The sequence below is a fragment of the Arvicola amphibius genome, chromosome 14 (assembly GCF_903992535.2).
Source record: "Arvicola amphibius chromosome 14, mArvAmp1.2, whole genome shotgun sequence".
NCBI lineage: Eukaryota > Metazoa > Chordata > Mammalia > Rodentia > Cricetidae > Arvicola > Arvicola amphibius.
In genome coordinates this window covers 9,841,611-9,868,068 of record NC_052060.1, presented here as the reverse complement: position 1 = coordinate 9,868,068, position 26,458 = coordinate 9,841,611, and the positions used below count along the sequence as shown (strand labels likewise).

Below are 26,458 nucleotides of genomic sequence, written 5' to 3'. Positions count from 1 at the left end.
CCTGGAGCTGGACAAGAGCAAAAGAGACGCCATCTTTGAAGTCTCACAAGAGCAAAGCTGCCAGGTATGATCAGAACAAGATGCAAGAGAACAGCACGTGATCCTGAGTGTGAAAATGCTAGAGAGAATGACAGCTGGTTGTACTTAAGCTCTGCACACACAGAGCAGAGAAGCCACACCATGCGTTCAACCGCCACTTAATGTCAGGGACACAACATATAATTAGCCTGCACCGTGTGCGGGGCCTTGTATCTTTACAAGGAGGAGTTTTTATTGACAGCAGTGGACAGACCAGATGGAGTTTTCTGAGCCGGAAAGAGATGCGGTATAGAGATATGCAAGAGAGAAGGAAAAAGGCTGGTCTGTTGAGGACTTTTCATTCCAACTGTGAACTCAGGACTGCCGCATGCACAGAGAAGGAGCCCACACTGTTCTGACTGCTTGTGTCGTTTGTAAAAATAGCTACACACACCAAACTGCCTAACTCATTTTCCACGTTGGTTGGCTTGGGCCCAAACGTCCTGGGAGCCATGTGCTTCACGCCGTATTTGTCATGTTGGAAGGACTGCAGCTGGGTGCTCCGCTCAGGGCTTCTGCTGAGAAGGCTAAGAGACAGAAGCTCACCAAGTGTCTGGGTTATTGACAGCTGCTGATCCTAGAAGCTGGACTATGGCTTCTGGGCCCATTCTCAGAGTTTCCTGTTGATACTCTTTCTTTTCCTCCCTCTGCAGAGGAACACTTCTCTCTAGGCTGCACACGCTGAATCACTTTTGTGGTATGAATTCCTTCCTCCTGGGTCCTGCCACACTGCAGTCAACACTGTAACTACAGTGCTCTGCGTGGGTAAAGAATCAAAACAAAACAAAACAAAACAAAAAGACACCTTAACCATACAAACGTAATCACTAATTTATGCGCTACCTCCAACTGACAGAGCTGAAAACACTCCAAAATTATTTTTATCCAGAATTGGAGTCCATGGATAAAAGCAGCCAAACCTGAGATGCAGGATTCCAGACAGGAAATGAGATCAGCTACAGCCGCCATACGACATGACATTACACTCGGTCAGTCAAAAAGTGTTTGCGGGCCTGTCCCATGTGGGCCCCGTGTGGGACAGTGCTCAGTGAAGCAAAGCGAGGACCCTAGCGGTCACAGAGCAGAGGAGCCGCAGTCGAGCTTGGAAACGACAGACGATAAACAACAGGAACACTGAAGTAAATGATAGAGCACAAATTATACGGTAGGGAGCCAAGTGTCACAGGAAAAGAAAACAAAAATGTAGGCCAGGACCAGTAAGTAAGGGGCTGCAGGGAATGGTTACAATTTGAAATCGAGTGGTCAGGGTCCGATTATTAGTGCAAAGACGGCAGTGTGGCAGGAAATGGTCATTCAGGGGAGGTCGGAAGAGCTTGGCGAACAGCTTTGTGTCCCGCTGACTTGGTCTCCCCACTGTGACAGAGCAGGGGCAAGGGACAGGGGTGAGAAGGGAGCTACATTAAGAAAGAACTTAGAAAAATCAAGTCTCGGTAGACTGTCTCCCAGTGAAGCTTGAGAGAACACTTTCCAGACCTCGCCTGGGATGGGAGAGAAAGTCTTTGGCACTCTGGAAAGAGCTACTTACTCACGGGCTATGCACCATCCTCTATGCACACGTCCAAGCTGGTCACCTAGCTCAGATCACGCAATCTGAGAGGCAAGCGCTAGTCTAGTGAACAGCGCTCTCCTCTCTGAGCTGGGCTACTGCGCAACAACACCGCTTGGTTATGATGGGAGAGTCTTCTTTTCCTCAAACTTTTCATTTTAATCCCACTGCTCAGAGCATTTAATGAGACGTCACACACTCCAAAGCACCCCAAGAAGCCGATGAGCATGGCAGTGTGGCGGCCACAGTGTGACAGCCCTCAAGTACACAGGGCTCTGGCTTTGGAAATGATCTGCCTGGTGAGTTCCAGGGCCCTGCGTCTACCTACGTATTAGCTGCGCAAGGCTTAGTAAATGACTTACTGTGCCAGGCTTCAGTTAACTTCATCCGAGAAAACTCGGAAAAAAAGCCTATCTGCAGTGTTAGAGGTGTGGGCATGTACACACACAGCACACACGCATGCACACATGCATGAGCACACAAGCCCACACATGCATGATAAGCACAGCACAAAACCCAGGCAAACCTCCTTACTCCACCACTCCAGCCCTGGCAGCCCACGGGCTGCGGAATCCCTGGTTATTTCCGTTCGCAAGGAGGAGCTGCTATTCTCATTTGACGAGGTTTTCCTGGACACTCAGAATCCCCCGAGGTTCTTAGGAGCCTAGCGGATAACAATGCAGAACAATGGGGTGGATAATCACTCTCTCCCAGCTAAAGACTTCCTTTATTGACTTCTCTGACTTCCTGTCAATATTGTGCTGCCAAGTCAGTCTCCTGTTCTAGGCAACTATTAGAAGCAATTTTCTTGAAACTAAAAATGGCATATAGCCCCTAGTCATAAATCACACTAATTCCAATTATGAGTCACTTCGGCGATTACAACATTAGACTATTAGAATGTTTGCAATATTAAAATATTCGCAAAGGAAGCTGTTTATATTTCTATTTCTGTTTTTAGCTCTTAACATGTAAGCAAATGCAAGAGCAAAGAAAGATATCTTAGTTATTCCTTCTGCAAGATAATGACGGTGATAGCAAGTCTTAATAAACATTTAGTATCTAGAATGATAGTGTTATCTATTCTTTATTGAAAGAGAAACTAAAGCAATCCGTACTTCCTTGTGTCTTGGTTAAGTAGCTAGTTTGATTTAGGGTTCTGACAGTGTCTCATGCTGCTGTATCAAGGACATGGAATGATATCTAGAACACAGCAGTTAGTCAATCAAGTTTTACCAAATAAAATCAACCAAATCAAAGGGTCTAGAGCAGTGGTTCTCAGCCTATGGGTCATGACCTTGGGCCACAGATCAGATATCCTACACATCAGATATTTACAATTCATAACAGTAGCAAAATTACAGTTATAAAGTAGCAACAAACATAATTTTATGCTTGGGGGTCACCATGACATGAGGAACTGTATTAAAGGGTCACAGCATTAGGGACCACAGCATTAGGTTGAGACCACTGCTCTAAAGAGATAGTTCAATAGTTAAGAGCACTTCCCGATCTCGGAGAGGACCTGGTTCGGTTCTCAGAACCCACATGTGGCTCATAACTAACTACCTGTTAACTCCAGTTCCAGGGGATACAATGCCTCTTATGACCTCCTTGGGAACTAGGCACACATGTGGTACACAGACATATATGTAGTCAAAACACTTTTAAACATAATGTAAAATACATAAATCAAAAAATACGGTTTAAATAAATAAGTTACCATTTGCTTTTATATCAAGGACTGACCTATGACCATTAACCTCCTAAAGATGAAGTACACAAGCCCATTATATGCGAGCTGTATTCTCCATACCAGAATCTAAGCTCCCACTCCAAGAGTGGCTGAGCAGCTTCTTTCTGAGGCAATCCTGCTTAGTTAGCACATTATACACACACACACACCCCACACGCAGTTTTCCTTCTTTTGTTTTTGTGCTGAGGGAATTTGTATAAAAACAGGATCTTTGTTGCTTAGTAATTCATCTGCTCCAGCTGCCTGTGCTCTGTTCCCAATCAAAATTCTTGGTTTTCAGCCCCCTCATCACTTGTACACTGAGTGAAGTGAACTGGCCAGCCTTGCTCCTTTCTCCCCCTAAGGAACACCAGGCGCTAGGCTCCCAGACACGACTCCTCTGTGCTTCAACCTTGGGCTGTGTGAGCTTAGGCCCTGGACAGCCAAGAGTAAGGCAAAGGGCTGCATCTGGATTAGTCTCTCCCACACCTCCGATCAGAGCTCATCAGAAAACTTCACTGGCTAACAGAAGAGTTTCTCTCACAAGTCTCCAGCTTGACAGCAGGAGAGTCATCCTCACGAGTCAATCCTACATCAAAATGGGAAGGGCCATCCCCACGTCAAGATGGGAAGGGTCACCCCCTATGTCAAGGTGGGAAGGGCCACCCCAACACCAAGATGGGAAGAGCCACCCCCATGTCATGGTAGGAAGGGTTAGCCCCTATGTCAAGGTGGGAGGGGTCACCCCCTATGTCAAAATGGGTAGGGCCACCCCCTATGTCAAGGAAGGGACACAGGAAAGGTAAATACTCAGTTGGGAACAGAACATAAAGGAGAGCTGATCCTCAAGTCTTGGTGTTACTTTGGCTTACTAAACATGCACACACTCTGTCTCTGTCTCTCTGTCTCTCTCTGTCTCTCTCTCTCTCTCTCTCACACACACACACACTTACACACACACACACACACACACACACACACACACTTCCCCACATGTGTTTGTCACAGTGTTCCCTATTCCAGATCTGCCTGGCCCTTTCCCAGAGCTGTTCCTCCAAAAGGAACAATAAACAATTTCCTAAGCACTCATCATCATAAACTCTGACATGCTAAATTACGCCCTGCTCTATTTATGGACCCCAGTAAGCCCATAAAACCCCTCCCTTACCAGCAACCCACCCCACACAACGCTCTCACTTCCCCTTTTCCCTGTTTTAGGATACTTCCTAAAGGAGGATCTAGGCCAGGCACACCCTCCACCTCCATCCTGAGATGGGTTTGCCCCCAATTCTCAAAGGCCTAGGGAGCTCCTTACCTGGAAGACAGTTGCATTCAAAAGTGAAGTCACCAGTCTGACGGCAGGTGCCTCCGTTAACACAAGGTGAGGGTGCACAGGGCACATAGGGGCTGTCACAGTGCTGGCCTGTGAAGCCCTGGGGACACTGGCATCGGTAGGAACCAGGAACGTTGAGGCAGGTGCCTCCGTGTTGGCAGCGTCCTGGAATGTCACATTCATTGATATCAGTTTCACACTTCTGCCCTGTGATGCCTGCTGGGCATATGCAGGAGAACTGGTTGGCTGCGGAGGTACAGGTGCTCCCGTTTGCACAGGGATGAGACAGACAGGCGTCTGTCCACTGGCACTGCTTTCCTGAAGGAAGGAAAACAGAGCTCAGTGCCCATCACACTCAGCTGCCCTCTCCCACACGGCAAATAACACAGGGGCTTACAGGGAGACCCCTGGACTTTAGACCTTACAGAGCACATCGGTGTCACCTCAAGCTCTTCAGACTCACAATGTTCTCCAGATGCTCCCCGAGACCCTTAGGGGAGACTCAAGGCTCTGAGGGTAAGGCACACGAGGGGATTGGGTGCTGGCTACATAAAGCCAGCCCTGCAGGACTCCGGTAATCCTGTGGCACAGGGTCTGGGCCCTACCTCCCAGTCTTTGCTGAAGCTGCTCCTCGCCTGGGAATGCCAGCTGCCTCTTCATTTACCTGGTGGACTCTCCCTTCTACTGACAACACCGCCCAGTGGCTGCTACCTCTGTCAAACCATCCTTAATGCCCGCCCCCCCAAGTGTGCTGTCTCCTTCAACCATGCCGACCACCACAGCACAAGGCTGGGTGCCCACAGCAGGCCCTCAACCATGTCTTCTGATTGAATAAAACATATTTTCATACTATGTGGTTATTAAATTGAGCTCTTAGGTGACAGAAACAAGTCAACACTACTTTTGTCTTTAAACACAACAGATCCAGACTAATTTTCTGAGTAATAATTTTAAATTTTGGCCTACAGATTTATAGAACTGTTGCTTTAGTGCTTTAGCATTGTGCCAGGAGCCAAAATGACAGACAATTCTTCTTTTTTCACCAAGCTGAGGGGAGAAAGAGGAATTCGAGAGACTAGAAAGCCAGTCCCTGAGCATCAGGGGAGGTTTTAGGAAGCAAACAACCATACTTATAGGCATCTGACCCCATTCTTTCTCCTCTTCTGCCCCTTAATAATTCTCAAAAGGTAGAGGATATGTTAACTGCACGTCTTACAAATTAAGAAGTGGAATATAAAAAGATTCCCAATGCCTCAATATGGCAAAATGCTATTCTTGAATTATTTTCCTTCTATACTTTATAAAGTACCTCACATACATTTTATGTTTTCTTAATCACATTTTGTATCTTTTATTTGCTTGCAACGGCTAACCCTTACCTATTAACAGAGTTTTAAATGTCCCTGAGCCTTTCCCATATCCCACCCTATATCCTAATGCTAAAGTGTACGCTGGAGCTCGGGAGCCTGATGTGGTGGTCTGAATCAGACATGTCCCTCACAGGCTCAATATCTGAGTACTTGGTCCTCAGCTGGCGGTGCTGAGAAGGCGCTGGGAAGGAGAGGAGCCCCTGCTGGAGGAAGTACACAGAGGAGGGCGGGCTGTCACGGCGGGCAACCTCACCTCGCTTCCACAATCAGACAACTTCCTGGTCTGGCTACCTGCCTTGCCCTCCTAGCGACTATGGATCCTCCCTCTGGAGCCATAGGCCCAAATAAACTCTTCTGTAAGTGGCTTTGATTGCGGTGTCTTACCCCAGCAGTGAATGGTAACTAACACACACTGGGATCCACATGTGCACAGGAGGGTTGCTGCTGAGAACGGGAAAGAACAGGCTCAAGCTGAATCCATTACCTGTAAAGCCGACTTGGCAGGTGCACTCGTAGGTGTCCTGACTGAGCATGTGGCAGGTACCTCCATTCTGACAGGGTGGTGACACAAAGCAGGGGTGAGAGGTCGAGTACTGGCAGTCCTCTCCTGTGAACCCTGGAGCACATAGGCAGGTGGCTTTCCCCAACATGGCCTGGGTCACACAAGTGCCACCATTTTGACAGCGGTTCTTCTCACAGGGGTCTCGATGTTGACAATATTCTCCCAAGAACCCCTCTGGACATCTGTATTTAAAAAAAAAAAAAATCTATGAAAAACACCTGACTTCTTGTGAGTCCACAGATCAGAAGTTGTTGTGCATGCAAGAAAATATTCGGGTGTGAACAGAGACATCTGGGGGTACATACAGCCTGCAAACCCTAACTTCAGGAACAGAGACATCTAGGGGTACATACAGACTGCAAACCCTGACTTCAGGAACAGAGATATCTGGGGGTACATACAGCCTGCAAACCCTGACTTCAGGAACAGAGACATCTGGGGGTACATACAGCCTGCAAACCCTGACTTCAGGAACAGAGACATCTGGGGGTACGTACAGCCTGCAAATCCCTGACTTCAGGAGAAGTGGGGCTCAGAGAACTTATTACATTCCCAGGCCTTTTTGAGTCCTGGCAGGTAACAGAATAGTGTGTGCATGATCCAGCAGGGTCTGCTACAGCCAGTTAGCATGGCCCTTCCTCAGAGGTCCACACGGGCACAGGCTGCGATGGTCTCTCTGTAGAGCATTTGCATACCTGTCTCCTGTGTCATTAACTTTCTCATTCTGATGAGGCAGCTGTCAAGACTAAGACAGTCTCCTGACAAGTAGACTCAACCCTCTAGACTAGCCAGGTTAGCACACATACACCATCATGTGCCCCTGCTCACCTGAATGCTGAGAAACGGGAAGTCATTCTGTCTCTGAACAACTGAGACTGAGACGAAGAAGGAAAAGAAGGTTCAGGAATAGTGCAAAAAGACTTTTTAAATGTTGGTATATAAACAAATGAAAAGACATGGAGTATGATTAAGAGTACACAGACTCTCTGAAGTACCACATAAACAACTGTGTGTAGCAGGGAAATAATTCAAGAATAACACTCTAGCTGGGCATGGGAGTACACACTTGCAATCCCAGGACTTGGGAGAAGAAAGCAGGTCAGTGGTTCAAGGTCATACAAGGTTACATAATGAGATCAGGCCTCAAATAACTTTTTTTCCCCATATTTTCCATGTTAAGAGCATGAGAAATCATTTTATATTCTACCTCTTAATTCATAAGACACACAGCCACCCCAAACTATGCATATCATTGATAACAATGTTCTCTGAACAGCATCAGACAGGGACTCCTACTTTCACGATGGAAAAGCTGATAACTGGGACCACCAACAACCATGTAAAGCGAACACAAAGAACTGTGCCTCTAACAAGTTTGCTGCCTAGCTGCAGCTCCAGAAACCTGACTCTACCCATCTGCTCATTTTACTTTATGGAAGATAAGGGAGTGATCTAGAAACCTGCCCCACTATTACCTAAAAGATAACACCTTTAAACCAACTAACCCTTCACCCTCACACACAGCTCCTGCCATGTCTTCTCTGGTGACCTGAAGAACTGAAACCATGCTGAATTCCTTCCTGCTTTTGCCATGCATAGCTACTGGTTGACCAGGTGAGGTCTTAGGGTTCAAGGTTTTTGAGAAAATGAGGAAGGCAAAATGTAAGGGAACTAAGACAACAGGCTCAGAAGAACTGCGCAATAGCTATAATGACTGGGAAGAAAGCAGCTGGTAAACAGGCACAGTGTGGTGATGTAATCAGCCACAGCCTCCTACCCCTTCCCAAAAGCCTGGCATGGCTTCGGTGCTTCAGGTCACCATGGAAAGTCTGGCAGAGTGGGAGCAGACAGGGCTTCTTCATCAGTAGGTCCGTTCCTCTCCAGACAGGAAGGGAGCAGAAACAGAGTTCACAGTGAAGCCCATGACTGGCTGGAGACAGTAAGTGTGCCTCAGCAGGGTAGGGGTCTCCTCAAGATCCCAGTGGGGCTAGAGAGATGACTCAGTGGGTAAGGGTACACTGCTCTTGCAAAGCCCCAAGTTTGGGTCCCAGCACCCATATCAGGCAGGTCACAATTACCTGTAACCACACCTCTAGAGGACTTGATGCCCCCGGGCCTCCCTGCACTCACATGCACACCCCCCCACAGATACACACAGACATACAATGAAAGATAAATCCGGTCATTATAAGAGCCCAGGTGCTGTAACTATGAGCCAATTGCTTCTCCCCACTGACACCTTCAATAGTTAAGAAGGCTACTCACACTGTGGGGCCGTGTGAGAACCAGGCAAACTCAACTATGTGGGAGAAGAGAATATTGTGACTATTAAAATGCTCAGCAAATGAAAACCATTTTTCTCTCCATGCTTGCTGAGGAAAATATGATGCATTATCCAAATCACAGCTTGATTTGACAATAGAATGCGGAGCTTCGCTGGGTTTCAGAGAACACCAATGTGGCATGGCTAAAATTAACCCTGAGAGGGATTATTAAAAGCATTTGCAGCTTATTTTATTCAAGAACTGTGTTGTGGAAGATGCTGAGAAACTGCGCCCACCTCCCACTCACACCGACAGGCCTCTGGGCATCAGGCCTGGGAGATCCTCCCGGGTGGGAACCAGGCACCCTGTGAATAATGGCACGCCTCTAAACCCGGGTGGGCTCTGCCCAGCTCTGTGCCTCAACTGTTACACCACCCTGGTGCGGCCATGTGGCATCGGCTAAGAAAGTGCAAACTCATTGAAATGTCAGCATCACAAACATACAATGAAAACACGGCTCCCAGGAAAAATAAATGGACCAACACGAAAGTTTTGGGACCTCAAAGACGCTCTTCTGAATTCTGCTTAGGGTTTAATCCAAATGGCTGTTCCCTACCAAGTACGGAAAATAAGTTTCAACTAAGTAGATCATATTTAAGAAGCCAGCAGAAGTGGAGAGGAGCAAGGAGTGGCTCGGGGGTCTGATGCGGTCCATTTCTGTATGGCCTACAAACCATGAATGGTTTTTACATTTCCAGATGCTTGAAAACCTTAAAAAATAATATTTTGTGGCACTTGAAGGACATATAAATTTAAATTTCCGCAGCCATAAATAACCACGTTGGAGCCCCGCCATGCCTGCTCATTTGCAGACGGCTATGGCTGCCACAACAAGAGTGGAATATCTGCAGTAAGACCACATGGCCCACAAAGACATTTAGTCACTGGAACTTTGCAGAAGTTTGCCAAGTTTTCAATAGAGAAGACATGAAGTCTATTAACAGTATCCAATATGCTTATTAATCATGACATTAATGATGATGAAGAATATTCTACTAGTTTCCACACACAAAAATATTAAACTCATTCATTAACTGTGAGAGTAAACACAAATAGCAAGTGCTGACTATGTGCCAAGCATTTTTCCAGTAGTCATGGATACACACAGGTTCAGCATCCAAGGGCTCAACCAAGCAGGGGTCAAAAATGTCTGGGTCGGGGCAGGATGGAGTCCGTACTGGCCATGTTCAGCTGCTATGCCATTCCCTAGATAGACAGCATGACAGCTATTTACAGCACTAACACTATATTAAGCATTAAAGGTCATGAGCAGGTGGTTTCATATGGGAGGATATGCACAGGTTGCATAAAAATCCTGTGTGTCCTTTACATAAAGGCTCCATGGGGTTCCTGGAGTCCACCCCCAACTGACAGAGGAACAACCGTGTAGGAAAACCTGAGTTCAAGGATGGAAACCCCAGCAGGCAACAAAAACAAAACAAGTAAAAGATACATCAGGCAGAAGAAAACATAAATCAGGAAGGAATGGAGGGGCTGGGGAGATGGCTCAGCAGTCAAGAAGCGCACAGGCTGCCCTTGTAGAGGACCCGGTTCTGTCCAAGTACCCACATGGTGGCTCATAACCACCGCATCTCCTGGTCCAAGGACACGACACCCTTTTCTGACCTCCATGGACCCCAGGCATGCACATGATGCACACACATACATGCAGACAAACATTCATACACATAAAATACAAACGAAGAGGAGGCATAGGCTGGGAAAAGAGAGACATTTCAACTTTCAATAGGAAAACCTGGAGCAGATGACCGAGGGGAGGGGTATACGGGAGAGGGACACAGAGCACAAAGGCCCTAAGGCGGGAAGCAGCCTTCAAGGAAGGGGATGGGACCCTGTGTTGCTGTCAAAGGAAGCAGGGAGCAGAGAGGGAGGGGGGCTACAGGAATGTGGGGGTCTTTAGTCCTGTGAAAGGTTCAGGGTTCCCTCATCAGCACTTGGGGATGACACACGGCAGAGCTAAGCTGCTGAAGCCCGTGGGCAGAACCACGCTCTTCTTTCTATGAAACTAGACCTACTATGGGGGAAGACCTCATCCTAATGCCACCACCACTGCCTTCTGAGAGTGTGGACGTTGTGTGGCTCAGCTGAGATTTTACCCTTCGCCATAAGGAAACCCCCATTCTCACTGGAGGCTCTGTTGGCCACTTTCCTGCACCCTGGCATGTGACCCTGTCTCTCACAAAGACTGGTGAAGCTAGTCTACCTTTTTTCTCACCCATCGTGGCCACTTTCAATTCAAGTCTGGGTGCCCTGCCCTTCTCTGTTGTCTATATTTAGTGTTTGTCATTGTTACAATGACCTAAACATAACAGACTCCAAAGGACACCACTCTACGCTACCGGATCAGTTTTCTAAGTCCTTTACCTACCTTGATATGTCTTGCCAACGGCTTAAAACGAAACACCGGGGAAAAGATCATTTTCCCATAAAACTTTAACACTTCCAATCTTCTAAGGATCCTATTCATAATCTGAAGTCACGTCTATTTGCCACATACACACACCACATACATAGCTTTAAGTTACAGATAATTGCTGTGTTCTGACAAGTCTTGTTAACTGAATTCCTGCAATGCTTATCATTCATGTTCACAGTTTCCTTCTTGATAGGAGCTCTGATCATCTTTAAAGCCTCAGGCCAGACATCTTGTTGCTGGTTGTTTCCCCACCTCTGCGCATCTTTGAATAACAGAGCCTTAAAGCGCCATAAGGTAATATCTACCAAATGGCTTAAGCACTTCTAACATAGTCCTGAGACGCCATAGCCAGTCTCTGCTTAAATACAGCATGTAGCAACAGGAGGACGTAAGAACGTGTTCCTCTGTCGCTGCTCCCTCCCCAAAGCCTCTGCTCCAGAACCAGCCCACCTGAACTGCAGCTCTGCTTTGTCACCCGGGCTCCATGGACTCCCAGACACAGCAGGAGCCCTCTCTGTTCTAAGACAGATGCAGTACAGGGTCTGCCTGCCCTCACAGAACCTCTACAACATCACAGCACTGCGAACACCGTGCGGCAAAAGGTGAACGCTGTGTATTTGTTAAGTAAAATTACTGGCTTGCTGCTTCAATCATTTTTCCGTTGTAAGAAAAAAATCTCCCTTTAAAATTTTGCCACATACACACACCACATACTTCGCTTCACATATACTTACCACACACAACACATATCTCACACACACACACAAATACTCACAACGCATGCCACATATACACACATCCCACATACCCACATACATACCACACACATACCCACACATATATGCAAACAAACATACACACGCTACACTCACACGCATGCGTTGTAGCAGAAAGCATATGCTCATACCAGCATGATTCAGATAAAAATATGTCCATCTGTTCATACCAGCATGATTAAGGAGAGCTAGAAGTAGAAACAGCCCAAATACCCATCATCTGATGGGCAGAGAAATAAAATATATTATATCCATGCAATAAAATACTATTTGACCATGTAAAGGAATGGAGTCCTGACGCATGCTACAACATAGATGGAAAGATTTTTAACTTTCTTTTTATTTGTTCTTTGTGTCTTTCACATTATACATCTTGATCCCACTCATTCCCTGTCCCTTCGTATCCTCCCTCTGCCTGTGTAAGAGACTCGGGAACCGGACAGTCACAGGTACAGGGATGACTCTGTCCTCATGAGATTGTGCACACCAGGTAAATCCACAGACACTACAGATGCTTGCTCCCTGGTCCACACGCTACATCTGTCACCTGTTCCTTAAAAGTCTGCTGTTAATGACACCAAAGAGTCTACTCCATGGTGAATGGGGGGGTGGGGTGTAGAAAAGCAGTGGAAAAGACTCCATCCAAAAGGTTAAAGGTCACCTTTACAGCTGCCCTGCCTGAAACAGCCAGCCGAACCCTGCCTCTCACATGGAGCAGGGACATGAATGGCTCTGCAGCTCGGGTTGTCTCCCTAGTAATACAGGGTAGAAAAATGTCCCCTTCCACGTCTCCCAAGTGAATAGCCACCCGTCCAGCAAAAAGCCAAAAGCAATGTGCAGCTTTGTCAGCACCAAAAAGACTGAAGTCTGAGGAGGAAATAAACCTCTTTTTCAACTAAACACCAGTGTCCGCTCACCCCATTTTCCCCACAAAATGTTCTAGCAGCAGGGTGAGCCCAAATTCTACCCAGGCTTTACTGAAGCTCATTTTGGTTTTGTTTTGAGGGGTTTTAATTTTTTGGTGAGGATTTAGTCATTAAAAGCAACAACAAAGCAAAATCCCAGCATACACAAGAAAGAGGGGTGTACTACACACAACAGCAATTTCAAAATCATGAGTTTTCAAGAACTGTACAGAATGTGTGTGTGTGTGTGGGGGGGGTTCTCCTGTGAGCCCATGGCAGTGCAGCTGTTCCCCATTAAAGCGCCTCTTGACTCCCTCTGGGCGAGTTTCCAGCAGCAAATTCTTTAAACAGAACTCAGCTTTCAACCCACTTTCTTCTTGCTCTGGGCCCCTCAGCCATCCACTCTGCAGTGGCAGCCTGCCTCTGCTGAGCTGGGGGGGGGGGGGCTGTCGTTAAGGTAAAAGGGGTGGGGGGGGCTAAGAGAACCCACAAACTAAATTAAGCATTGGTCAGTAACAAAGATCTACAGTTTGAAGGGCTCCAAGTCAGTCTGTTCTTTCCTGTGGCCACGATGCCAGCCAGGTTTCCTGCCACCACCACCACCACCACCCGCCCCAAGCCTCTTCCCCCAGCCAGGTTCCCTGCCACCACCACCCTCCCCTACCCGGTTCCCGTTCCCCCTGTTAAAACAGATAAAAAATAATTGCTAACAGCCGATATTGGCAGTAACCAGTGAAAGTTCTATTTAACGTTCAATTCCCAAAGCCAGGCTGAAAACATGTAGGTGCCCCAAAGCATACAGACTCAAAGCATAGAGTCTAAATATCTCAGCTGCACTCAAGAGCCTGGGCCACTGGCTAACGGCGGTGTGTCCCTCATTCCAAGAACTTGGGCCCCATGTCTCCCTAGACCATCAACCTCTTAATTTGGGGACTCTGCAGAGGTAAATAACCAGATTGTGCTCAGAGCTGACTTGTTTGAAAGCACAGACTTACAGTTAACTTCCTGGTAAAAAAAGGAGAAAATGGAAGTCACCTATCATGTTCATGTCTTCCCGCCATCCCCACCCCCACTCATCCCCTGCTGCTACTCCCCAGAAGAGAACGGGAAATGAAGAAAAAAGAAAGGGAAACAATACACCTTACTCAGGAGGAAGGGAGCGGTACTGGTGTGGGCGAAAAACATGCTTTCCAGGGCCTTCTTAGTTTGAGGTAAAGGAAACAAAGATGAGTATATAATCAACTCTACACATACACACACACACACACACACACACACAGAGAGAGAGAGAGAGAGAGAGAGAGAGAGAGAGAGAGAGAGAGAGAGGGAGGGAGGGAGGGAGGGAGGGAGGGAGAGGGAGAGAGAGAGAGAGAGAGAGAGAGAGAGAGAGAGAGAGAGAGAGAGAGAGAGAGAATCTAATACACAAAGACGACCAAACACTGCAGGGCAGGCATTTTTCTGCTATGTAAATCTGCTTCCTGGACAGCACATTTCTGCCTTTCTTGTACAAGTATTTCAGAAAATGTTAATCTTGATTCCCACATTAGCTGAATGCTTCCAAATTAAAAAGTTTCCCACAGGAAAAAACCTGGAAGGGGAGCTGGGAGGCTGGGGACTGTCTCCTGGAGCCCCACCTCGCTGGTTCACATGTGTTCAGGTTTTTCCACCCCCTCATCTGAATAAAGCAATAAACAGGCTGATTCTAATAAATCCAAACTGAAGAGGCTGAAGAGGCAGGGCCTCAGAGGAGCTCATTCACAGCGCTGCTACTCTTTGCCTTCAGACTGACTAGGGAGCGAGGCAATGGGAAGCCATGCTTTATTTACAGAGGAACTCTGCGAGTGCCCTTATCTTCCAGCTGACAGTCCAAGCTCATTTATCAGAGCGCTGAGGCCGAGCTGGGCGTTCATGCTCTTCAACAGCCTTCTGAAAGATGGGACGGGGGACATTCAAACTGCGCTGAGGCTTGTGTCGCTGCTATAACAGAAGGTGGCTTTCCTTTTATCTTCCTGCACCTATCAGTCCTTTACCATACATCCTGGACCCTGAGAAAATATCCGTGTGTGATTAAAACACGGCACACTCTGTTCACAGAGTTACAGAAGGAGCCCTTCACTGTGAGAGACAAGACCAGCGAGAGAAGAGGGCTAAGTTCGAAGTTCTGTGCTGCGAAGCATGCAAGGGTCTGGGACCCTGACGCCCCGCCAAAGCACACTCTGCTCCACTGAGTCATATCTGGTCCACATTTGAGGGTATCCAAGTTGCTGTCGTGAGTCACACCAGTCTATCTGGGTGACTTCTGCGCGATTGCTGATGGAGTCAGCCTCAACCGTGGTGCATCATTCCCAACCTCTGGGAATATTCCTGAACTCCTGATGCATGGTCTTCAAACAACTGCCTCAAGACAGCTTCTCTTCATGCTCGGTACTTTCTCTGGACTCGCCTTCTTCCAGTTCAAACAGCATGCTACAGTCCACCACTGCTCATGCCAGGCCTGTGCACACACCATCGCAGCCCCATTATCTCTACACTCTGGTTACAGCCATGCCCTAACACTGCTTCAAGCCCCAGCTTAAATGTTATTTCCTGCCCGGCAGGGTGGCCTGTGCGGCCCATGACTGCACTTGGGCAGCTCAGGGAATCAGCCCCTGTCCCTACTCCCCAAAAGAAGAAAAGGAGGAAGAGAAGAAGGGAGGAGGAAATGCTACAGGAAGGGGAAGAAGGAAGAAGGGGGAAAGAAAAGGGAAGGGAAGGGTGGGAAGGGACATCCCCACTTTATGCTCCCATAAATCTGACGTATTGCATTAACCTTTACTATAATTATTTACCTTCCCTAATAGACAAGACTTATTCTCTGCTGTACTCCATGTGCCAAACACAGTGACCAGCATATGGAACTCATTCAACTGTTTAGCGCTCACATTCTTAACAGATGCCAAAGGGTAAAACGCAAGGGTCCACAGAATCTTAACAACTTAAAGACTCTAGATTTCAATAACACTGAAAGTTTGGGAGCCACTGGGTTGAGCTATTTACATAAAGGATTTTTAAACTAATTAAAATTCTTGATACATAGAGTATCAACCCCTTAACCTTAACACACCCAAGCCTATTCAAAGCCACACAACCCCATATGGAGTAGATTTCTTTAGATCACATTTTCCTCAAAAATATGAAGTTACCCAGCAGTCATAGGGAGAGGGGTGCTGCACACAAACCCGACTTTCACACACAGCTGATGCTGGCAGTGCCTGTACGAGAAGCTCACGGGGCATCAGAAGCAGGCACCAGCCAGCACCAGCTCTGCTTCTGGGGTTGGGCCAGGCATACCTGTAAGCATCTCAAGACACTTTTAAGAGCAATTTTGATTACTGAAATCATCACTGTCGCAGCAGCCATCCCCAAACCTGTCCACACAAAGGATACCTTCCGTGGTGTTTCCATCAGCTGACACTCGTTACTCTAATGGTAAGGAGGACAATTATTTGTCAAAGAAAAAAGTGTGATCTTCACTTCTTTGAATTGTGTCCCTTGTTATTTTAGGAGTGTCTCTGTTTTGACCCTGGCCATAACCCAGAGCAAACCATCTAGTTAGAAAACTGGCACCGACCAAAAGCTGCCCAGAGGGACCAAGTATGCTTTCTGTTGTAATCTCAACTCATCTGCTTCAAGAACTTCATCTGCACATTAAAACAACCAAACATCAGAAAAACGGCTCTTCTGGCATCTGCCAGTTCTCTTGGGAAAACAGGAACTTAAGAGTGGCTCTTATGCCCTAAAGTGGGTTGGCACACACTTGTCCTCGGGGGAAACCACTATCTGTTTGTATCATCCCGTGCAGGCTCTACATTGGTGCCGTTTTAAAGGGCTATACAAAGTGACACAGCTTGACTCTGGGCCTAAAGCATGTGCTATCTAGCACTCTAAGGGAGTCTGCGGGCACTTGCTCTGAGGGCAGGACAGCACTGATATCATAAAGGCAAAACACTTGCTTACAGTTCGGGTTAACTCTTGTTTTCTACAAATAAGGCCATTTTTGATAGAGATAAACTCAGTTGGTAGAGCACTTAGTTCCCGTATGCGAAGCCCTGGGTTTAATTCCCAAGGCCAGAGCAAAAGGGGGAGAAGGAGAAAAATAGAACAGGGCTGTAGAAACCAGGCCAGTTTTGAAGTAGTTTAATTTCAGAAGGACAGCCTCCAGTGTCTGAGGAGCACCGCTGTGGGCTGCCACACCCTCTGCAAGATAAAACCAAGGATGGAGGCTGGGAGTATAGCTTTGGGGTAGAGCACTTGACAAGAGCAAGACTCCAGATTAGATGCCAACACCAAAAATGTAAAAACTGAAGAAAATAAAAAAATAATTATGGTGTTATAACCCTAATGTGGCATCTCTCTGCCACTACGCCTCTTAAAATAGGACCGTGGCCTAATTGGGGGCGGGGGGATCAATACTTGTGAGTAAAAACTATCTGAGATTTTACAGTGGCTTGTGGTCTTTCATACTACAGAAACTAACCATCAAACAGACATGCTAAAAGCACTCCATTTTACCCAAAGCAAAGGTAAAAGCACATGGGGAAACATTTTCAGGGGTGGTGGTAACAAGCATAGCAGACCCCAAAATCTGAAGTGGCCCAGGCTGAATCTGTGCTTCAAGACAAGAGCGCAAATACAAACACAGACAAGGCCAACGTACGGCAGAAACAGCAACATGCTACAGCTCGGGTCCCACAACATCTCGCTGCTTCACTGACTAGCCTGAGCCAGGGCAGGGCTACTACAGAGCTGCCCATATTCTCTTCAGTGCTCCACTGAAAACACTGTCCGCTAGCGGTCATGGTGGTTCTTCTAGGAGAGGCATTAAGGACATGAGCACATGCACAAGGACATGCATGTATGTATGCACACACAATCCAAGTCTGCCATACAGATGAATATGAGTATAAATGTACAATGCTGTGTGTCCAACAATTAGGAGTTTGTCCTCTATCTGAATGAATATCAAAGCGTTATTAGTACATAGTTTTTAAAATGTCCTGCCTAAGGCTTCAAGACAGCCACAGATCTTTCTGGCAAAGCTGCTGCCCACAGCCCATTCGTCTAGAGCAGCCCTGGCTCTGCAGGTAGTACACATGGAATCCTGAACAAATCTCTTCATTCCTGATCCTCAGTCTTCCTGGATGTTAAAATAGATGCTTGGTTCTGGACAGAGGGCTCAAAGGTGACAAGCACTGGCTGCTCTTGCAGAGGACCAGAATTCAGTTCCCAGAACCCACGGGGCAGCTCACTACCATCTGTAACTCTGGCTCCGGGAGACCTGATGCCCTCTTCTGGCCTTCTAGGAGTCCCGAGCACGCATGTGGGGCATACACGGGGCAAACACCCCAACAATACCAGCAATAAACAGATCTTATTCTGAAAGTCCACGGTCTCCTCAGTCATGTCCACACCGTGGAGCTACAGGACAGCTACCAATGATCTCCACGTTGCTTGGACTCACCAAACTTTAAAACGTTAAACCGTACTAGACTTAACATTCTTACTCTCTCAAACTGCTCCACAAAACCTCTCGTTTTTGCTTGTTTCTCATGGTAATACATGTCTGCCCACATCGGGTCTTAAAGGGTTGTTACCCTGAAGAAAAAGAACAGGCTGGACATCCAGTTTGCCGAATGGGGTCAAGAGAAATAGCCCAACCCTGTGTATATTCTAGTCAGTGGTGCAACACAGAGTAACTCACTCGACTGCAGTCTGCCTCGGCTCTTCACATATAAAACACGGTGCATGGGGAGCCAGGTGCATCCTAAGGTCCCGTCAACCTCCTCCCAAGAGCGATGACCTCAGTACGGACATCTTAACTCCTTCAGCATTTATACCCAGGGATGCTGCTTGCTGTGTCAGTGTTGGGGGTAGGGGTGGGGTGGGGTATGTCTTGGCTGCTGCTCCACTATAACCAGGCTACTACAGTACTCCAAGTCCCCTCCAGGTGCCCAACTATCTTGGCAATGGGTCCAGCATGCTTGTATAAATGAATTCTTGCTCAGGTCTCACTTGGAGCTAAGCCCTCACAGGAGGGCATAGGAGGCCAAAATCAAGCAAAAGAGAACTAACAAACAATGTATTCAAACACTAAGGGCACTAAGAAGAAATCCAGAGCCCAAAGGACCTCTGTCCCTTTCTAGGCGTCAGCATCTTCCCCAAGCCAGGCCAGCACAGCAGCCTGCTCTCTTCAGCACAGATGACAGCAGACACTTCAGGCCTTACAGGTAAATTATGCAGGGCGCTGAAATGACTGATGTGTATGAGAGGGGTAGAGAACACTGCATTGAACCTCACGGGGAATCGACCACTACGTAAATCTATGTAGGGCCTTTCTCCAGAACTCCTTTTCAGGCACCCTTGTGACCCAGTCTAAAGGCCGCTCCTGCTCACTCCCCTCGTTCATGACACTGCCACTAATTCCTATAAAGTTGAGGAGGAGGCAGGTGTGGTGGCGCACACCTTTAATCCCAGGGAGGCAGAAGCAGGTGGCTCTCTGTGCGTGCCGGGACAGCCAGGGCTATGTAGAGAGACCCTGTCTCATAAACAAAGCAACAGCAGTTGAGATGGGGTATGCAGACCCCACCACTGAGCTGTGCCGTGGAGACATGCATGAGCTCTGACAGCAGTGCCAGCCTTTGCCTGGGAGGAAATGAGTCACCTTCTCATTAGTAACCGAGTGCTGTCTGTTCCTAAAGAGTGACCCAGGCCTTCACAGACATGAGTTTCAGCAATACGAGACTGAGAGTCAGACACCGCAAGTATTATATACAAATAGTACTATGGCAGAAAATAAAGTCAAGGAGGCTCCTTGGGTACTGCTCAGAATGACTAAGGTTTCAAAAGGGCAAGCTGCCCAGTGAAGAAATTCCTCAAGGAGAGAAGCCTGACTTACACAAGCACCCGAGTTTCAAAATCTTAAAGGGCAAGGAGAGTAAATGACTAAGGCATTGCCAAGGTCTAGGCAAGAAAATCATAACCGCCATCAAATGTTTTTCCACACGGAGCAGGCATCTTGGTTTATTCTGGATAATTGAGGGTTTGGATATGTACTGTATAATTAGAGGAAACAAGCAGTAAAGAACATGAGCTAATTTGGGGTAACCAAAAGCTCGGCTAACAGATACTCACTTACTCGGATCCCTAAAGTGAGTTGAAGCTGGCCAGTGGGATGCTGGACAGAAGAGAAACCACCGTGAGACACCTGAATTCTCCTCAGCTGAAAGTCTGTACTGCGCAGCTGTGGAAACCGCCCACGGCCACTGTCTCTGTTTTCGTACCACTCCCTCATCCAAACCCATTCTTTTTCTTGGCTTGTGAGATTCTTGGACTCTTGAGTTTCTTGCATAATGTGGCCACAAGCCTACCTGGCTACTCTGTCTGGCCACACGATGAGTCAACACATAGCCAGAGAGTCTAAGGGAAGAAAGGTGTCAGCTGTCCTTTCTTCCCATGCCTGGACCCTTCCTCAAGCCTCTCAAGCTAGGCATTCCATCCCCACACATTCAAGATAACACGTGCTAATGGAGTGTTTGTCCAAACACTTAGCTGTCACGAGAAACCTGACTGATCCACACACTGGTTTTGCAAAATGCTACATGAACTACAATTCAGACAGAAAAAAAAAAAAAAAAGCAACCAAGATGGAGACAAATTTGGGGCTTTCTGGTCTATTCAAAATACCCAACAGTGAAGGCCTAAGCTGCCTCTGGCTTCCTCATCCACAACGTCTACACCTAGGGCATGGCTGGTGGCAGTCCCCTGAATCCTTGCCATCCTACTGGGGAGACAGAGATGTCGAGAAGTTTGGAGAGTCAGGCAGAGCAACCACCTCTGTGGAACAGGAGATGGAAATTAAGGGCTTCGTGCACCGCTTAGATACCAAGCCAGACTATGTTCTCATGAACTTTCTCTTCATACAGTAGGGGAAATGGGATGGAAGGTTGTAATTCTGTTTTCACTGAGCAACGCCACCATCACCACTGTCCTTGCCTCCTCTCCCCCTTCCTAACGACCTTCGTAAAGACCGTGGGGACTGTTTCTGAGAGGAACATATTAAACAGAAGTACTGAACAGAAAGGGAAGCCTGATTTCCCATCCGAGGAACTTAGACCCAGATGACTGCGTCTTCAGGAAGGTCACTAACAGTGAATAAATAAGATCTAGAAAATGTAGGGAAATCTAAGAGAAATTTTAATTTCCCTTGCATTGAGATGGATGTGAAACAGAACTCGAATTACACAAATATGGAAAAAACACAGTCTCCTAATACATGTGCACACGCACACACACACTCATACATGGACATGCATGCGACAAGGGGGATGGAGACTCCAGCTTCATTCCTGGGAATTCTAACTCCTGAGCACTAAGGAGAAGGTTCTATCATGCCCACATATTTATGCTATTTTATCAAAGCTTGGAAATCACTACATAATTCTATTTTCACTGAATTTTGATTAAGGGCAGATATCGGTAAAACTAAAATGAAGAATTTTAATTAAGCTTCTCTAGAAAGAGAAATATTTCTCGTTCTGCTTCCAGGGGAAGGTAAGTGGGGGATAAAGAATTCCTACATGAACTGGTGGTGCTGACAAGCTATGACTGAACAATAAGCAGCTTCTCACAGGATTAGGGTTAACCTGGAGACTGTGTTCAAAGAAGCTGAGCTAAACTCCAATCTATTAATGCCAGCTTTGTGAGCCAAAATTAATTGATTTAATTTATTGGCAGCTATCCAAGGCAAGCAGAAGGATTCAGGCTGAGCCTACGAATGGCCTTCTACTTCACCAAACAACGAGACGCTTATGGCTCCAGCTTAAGGCATAAAGAGGACTTGGAGAGAGCACGGGGAGCCTGCTACCGTGCACTGATGAGAAACCGGTGGTCAAGACTACACACACACACACACACACACACACACACACACGTTAAAGGTGTCTAAAAGGACAGTGTGAGGAAGACTGTCCGCAATGGCACTGTTAGACACATGGACGTGGGTAAGTCACTACACAAACACAGAGACTTTGTGCTGGTGGCAACATCTCAGCGGCCACTGGATTTGACCCATCTCAATGCCACAGCTGCAGAAGATCAGGAAGTGGAGAGGTTTCAGGTTTTTAATCTAATTTTCTCTATTGAAAAGTACATCCACAAACACTATTTTCCAGCTCCCATCTCTTCATCTACATAATGGCAGAAGGGCTTTGGCCAAGGCTGACCTATGTAACCTCAGGTAGCTAGAAGCCAGTGGCATACGGGTGAGATGCCCAGGCCTACCTAATACCACTTTTTCTACTCTCAAAACAGAAACTAAGAGGCCGGCAAGAAGGCACAGAAGATAAAGTTGCTTGTGGATGAGCCTGACCACCTGAGTTTAAGTCCTGGAATCCACATGATCGGGGAGAACTTACTCCAGCTGACCTCTGACCTCAACATGCATGCCATGGCGCACACGTGCCCACACACAATAATAAGTAAATAAATAAACTTTAATTAACAGAAGTAGAGATTTTTAATCATATTCCAGTAGTCCTATATCTTCCAATGTTTTGCACTTCCTTTTTGGGAGGTCTTGCTTGATCTTTCACTTTAATATGCTCCCATTTTATTGATAGGTAAAATTTGCTCCCATTTTATTGATAGGTAAGCTGAGACACAAAACAACAGCACATTTTCCAAGTGTTCATCTAGTGTCAGTATTTCAAAAAAGTTTTAAGATCCTGGGGAAATTATTCAAACTCTCTGAGTGTCCATACTGACTAATTAAGCAAGGACTCCACATCATGTATTTCAGTGAGGTCAGAACCTGGTCTAGAACAAGAGTCTGCTATCACCGCAGTCGGTACACTGCCAAAGATCTGATCGCTGGCAGGAAGGAGGCTCAAACTTGAGTCTATCTGGCATAGAAATCTATGTTCACAGCATGTTACTAGGGAGGACTCTTCCAAGACTTAATGTACTCACAAGTGCCAAGCTGAGCCACACTGGGGCCTGGGGCAGATGTAGTAATCAGTATTGCTAATCTCTTTACGTAGAATTTTGAGAGTTCTCACCATTTCGCATTAATTGTAATACTCTGAAACACGCACCAGGGTCTCACTGATCTCGATGACTGGGTTTCCAGGCAGTGCTCTAGTGCCTGAGGCCGTGCCTCCCTCGTCTCACCCCAGCTCTGCTGCTCATGCTGAGCCCTGAACAGAGCCCACTGCAATCAGTTATTCCCCCGACTCACAAGCGCCTTGCAGGGCCCACAATGATCGCTTTAAGCCATCCAGCCCCGTGAACTGGTAACAGCTGGAGGACACTCCAAAGAAGTATAAAGCAATGTAACAGTTTCAATTAATTACAACTACTACAGAAGACTTGGGGTGTTGTGTGGTACCACCAAGGGTACCCACAGGCAGACTACAATGTTACTCTCTACCTGTATGGGTGTTTTGCCTCTATGTATGTCTGTGCACCACCTGCATGCCCGGTGGCCTCAGAGGCCAGAGAAGGGTGGTTGTGAGCCACCATGTGGGTGCTGGGAACCAAACCTGGCTGCTCTGCAAGAGAAGCGGTGCTCCTAACCACTGAGCCATCTCTCCAGCCCACAATAAGTAACTCTTGAGTTAATTATTCTTAAATACCACACTAAGACAAAGAGAAAGGAAAAAAAAATACTCCCCTGTGAAAGGATTTTAATAAGCCAAGGATACCACACTTCATTTAATGTTTAAAAGATGCTAAAGAGATTGTAGGGAAAATGGAAAGACTTTAGAAGTACAGCTGGCTCTGCGATCACCTTCCAGAGAATGTATACATACACGATGCTCTGCTGACTAGGGCAACCAACGCGAAGGAACCAGGCTGGCAGGGCCCGCTTGGCAAGAGAGCAAGCGATTCGCCAGGGGACAGTCCTGTTCCCGGGCTCTGATCTTCAGTCCCCTTCAGAGCAGTGAATCACTAACAAAGGCTATGAAAGGGGCTGATGCTGAGTCAGCTATGACTTCAGAACACACCCTTTGGAAACCACCACGGCACAGGCGCAAGCACTGGGGACCCAGCCTCCATCGTGTGCTGAGTTCTGAGGGAGTCCAGTGCCTCTGATCTCCGCTGTGATACCTAAATTTGTTAAGAGGACAATGAAGGCAACCGGCCCAGTTTTCTTGGATGGATTTCAGATGCCTGGACCACCAACATCACTCTAATCCTGGCAAAGAAAATACTTATGTGCTAATGTTTATTAAAGCTAGCAGACAAGGTTTGGATAAAATGTGACACAAGCTTGTATTTTATAACATTTTGCATCCATCACAATGCACTTTAAAACGTAGTTTTTAAATACAAACTGGAGGTTCCCAGGAGAAAGCACAGGAACCTCTTTATAACTAGCATTCCCTTCTTTTTCCACACTGCGCTAGGCACCTCCTCCAAGGTAGGGGATAATGAAGAACGCTTTACGATTCCAATTTGCATTCTTAAGAAAAAACGGCAATAATGGAATCAGAGGAACTATCTGTTTGTAACAATTATAAACTCAGGATGAAAGAGAAAAGGCACCAGCAGAAACTACAAGGGAAGTAGGACTGGAGAGGGGAAGGAAGCAAACAGCGGACACCCACATTTAACTCTGCTAGCTGCTCTCCAGCTCAGGTAGTGCTACAAAAAAAAAAACAAAAAAGCAAGCAGGTGGTGGATGTCCTTCTAGTGTAGAACGAGGCGAGGGCATCAGGACCTGTGGAGGTCAGTGGAATCTGAAAGGCAAAACTCTGGAAAAGACGGACTCCTGGGAGGAGGAACTCAAAGTATGAACACAGCTGTGCAGTCCTTCAATGGCTTCTGATTGTGCACAGCTGTGCAGTCCTTCAATGGCTTCTGATTGTGCAGAAGAAGACGGAAAACAAGTACTGCACATTGCTTCCTGGCCGCCCAGACCTGAATAATCACACAAAACTATATTAGTTGGTCAATAGCTTAGGCGTATTCCTTACATCTTAAATTAATCCATTTCTATTAACCTATGTATCACCACAAGGGTGTGGCCTACCGGTAAGTTTCTGACATTTGTCTCCTTTGGCAGCTCACGATCTCTCTTTGACTCCACCTTCTCTCTCTCTCTCTCTCTCTCTCTCTCTCTCTCTCTCTCTCTCTCTCTCCGTGTGTGTGTGTGTGTATATATATATATACATATATATATATACACACACATATATATATATATACACACACATATATATATATATGCACTCAAATTGCCCACCTGGCTTCACTCTGTTAAGTCATTGGCCAAAACAGCTTTATTCATTAGCCCATAAAAACAACACATATACAGAAGGACCTCCCACATCAGAAGATGAGAACACAGGACCCAAGAGAGAGTCGGCTGACTTCAAAGACTGGACGGGCAGTTCCTCCTCAGAATTCAAGCCTTGCCAAAAAAAAAGAGGGACTTTATAAAAACATCCCAGGCTTGGTCAGTCCCTCACACTTCCCAGTGGTCCTCTAAAGGGTCGCATCTTGGAAATGTGGGCATATCCCAGCAGACTACCTCATAGAGCCTGAGACCAAGCCTGATCAGCAACAACGTACTCGCTCCCACAAAACTCTGGGAGCAGCACTCCAAATGCATCATCCATGGTATCCATCAGTCCTTTAAAAGCAAAGTGTAGGAGAGCAAAACTGAACCCACAGTCAAGACAAGAAGCAGCAGACAGAGCTTAGCCCCTGGCAACCCAGACATTCCAATCAACAGCTGAGGACTTTAGTTCCAATAAATATGTCCTTATAGTAAATATTTGTGGACTGGGTAATTCAGAACCTCGCTGACACCCAGCATCCTAGGGAACATGAGTTGCCCATAATTTTTAATCAAAATGGGATTTGAGGTGGTTTATACTTGAAAGCCTGGAACAAACAACTCGAAAGTGATTAATTACATCCAAACTTAATTATATATTTACACCTCCCAGTAGGACAGGGGGAGAATAAAATGTCTTAACGTTCGGAGGGAGAGGACTTTATTAAGGGCTGACAGCAACTATTTAGCAGCAGTAATTGAGTTTTATGCAAGATTGCACAGGTTCCCCTCGCCTGGCACCACAATCTGACAGGGTCCTTGGGCTCCTAACAGTGAGAAGAAGGAAAAAGAACAGTGAGCTATGCACAAAACCCATCTTTGAAAGCACTTATCCTCATCTGTCAATGTGCTCTTATCAAGGGTTTCTATGATTTCTATAAACAATCATTAGGTTTTAGCTGAAATCAGCAGCATAATGCCACCTTAACAGGTTCTGGGATACCTTCCATGTTAAAACATTTTTCTCCCAATTCCCACCCTACCCCCCACAA

General features: G+C 46.7%; 1 protein-coding gene across 4 annotated transcripts in view; it reads right to left on the bottom strand.

Moving 5' to 3' along the window:
* Notch2 (notch receptor 2) overlaps window positions 1–26,458 on the bottom strand; it is a 139,646-nt gene that overhangs the window by 73,117 nt on the left and 40,071 nt on the right. For all 4 annotated transcript variants that reach the window (XM_038311057.1, XM_038311060.1, XM_038311058.1 and 1 more), the window contains 2 exons: window positions 6,568–6,827; window positions 4,696–5,031 (listed from right to left, as the gene is read on the bottom strand). In XM_038311057.1, the coding sequence (XP_038166985.1) occupies window positions 4,696–5,031; window positions 6,568–6,827 (596 nt within the window). The remainder of the gene's footprint in view (window positions 1–4,695; window positions 5,032–6,567; window positions 6,828–26,458) is intronic.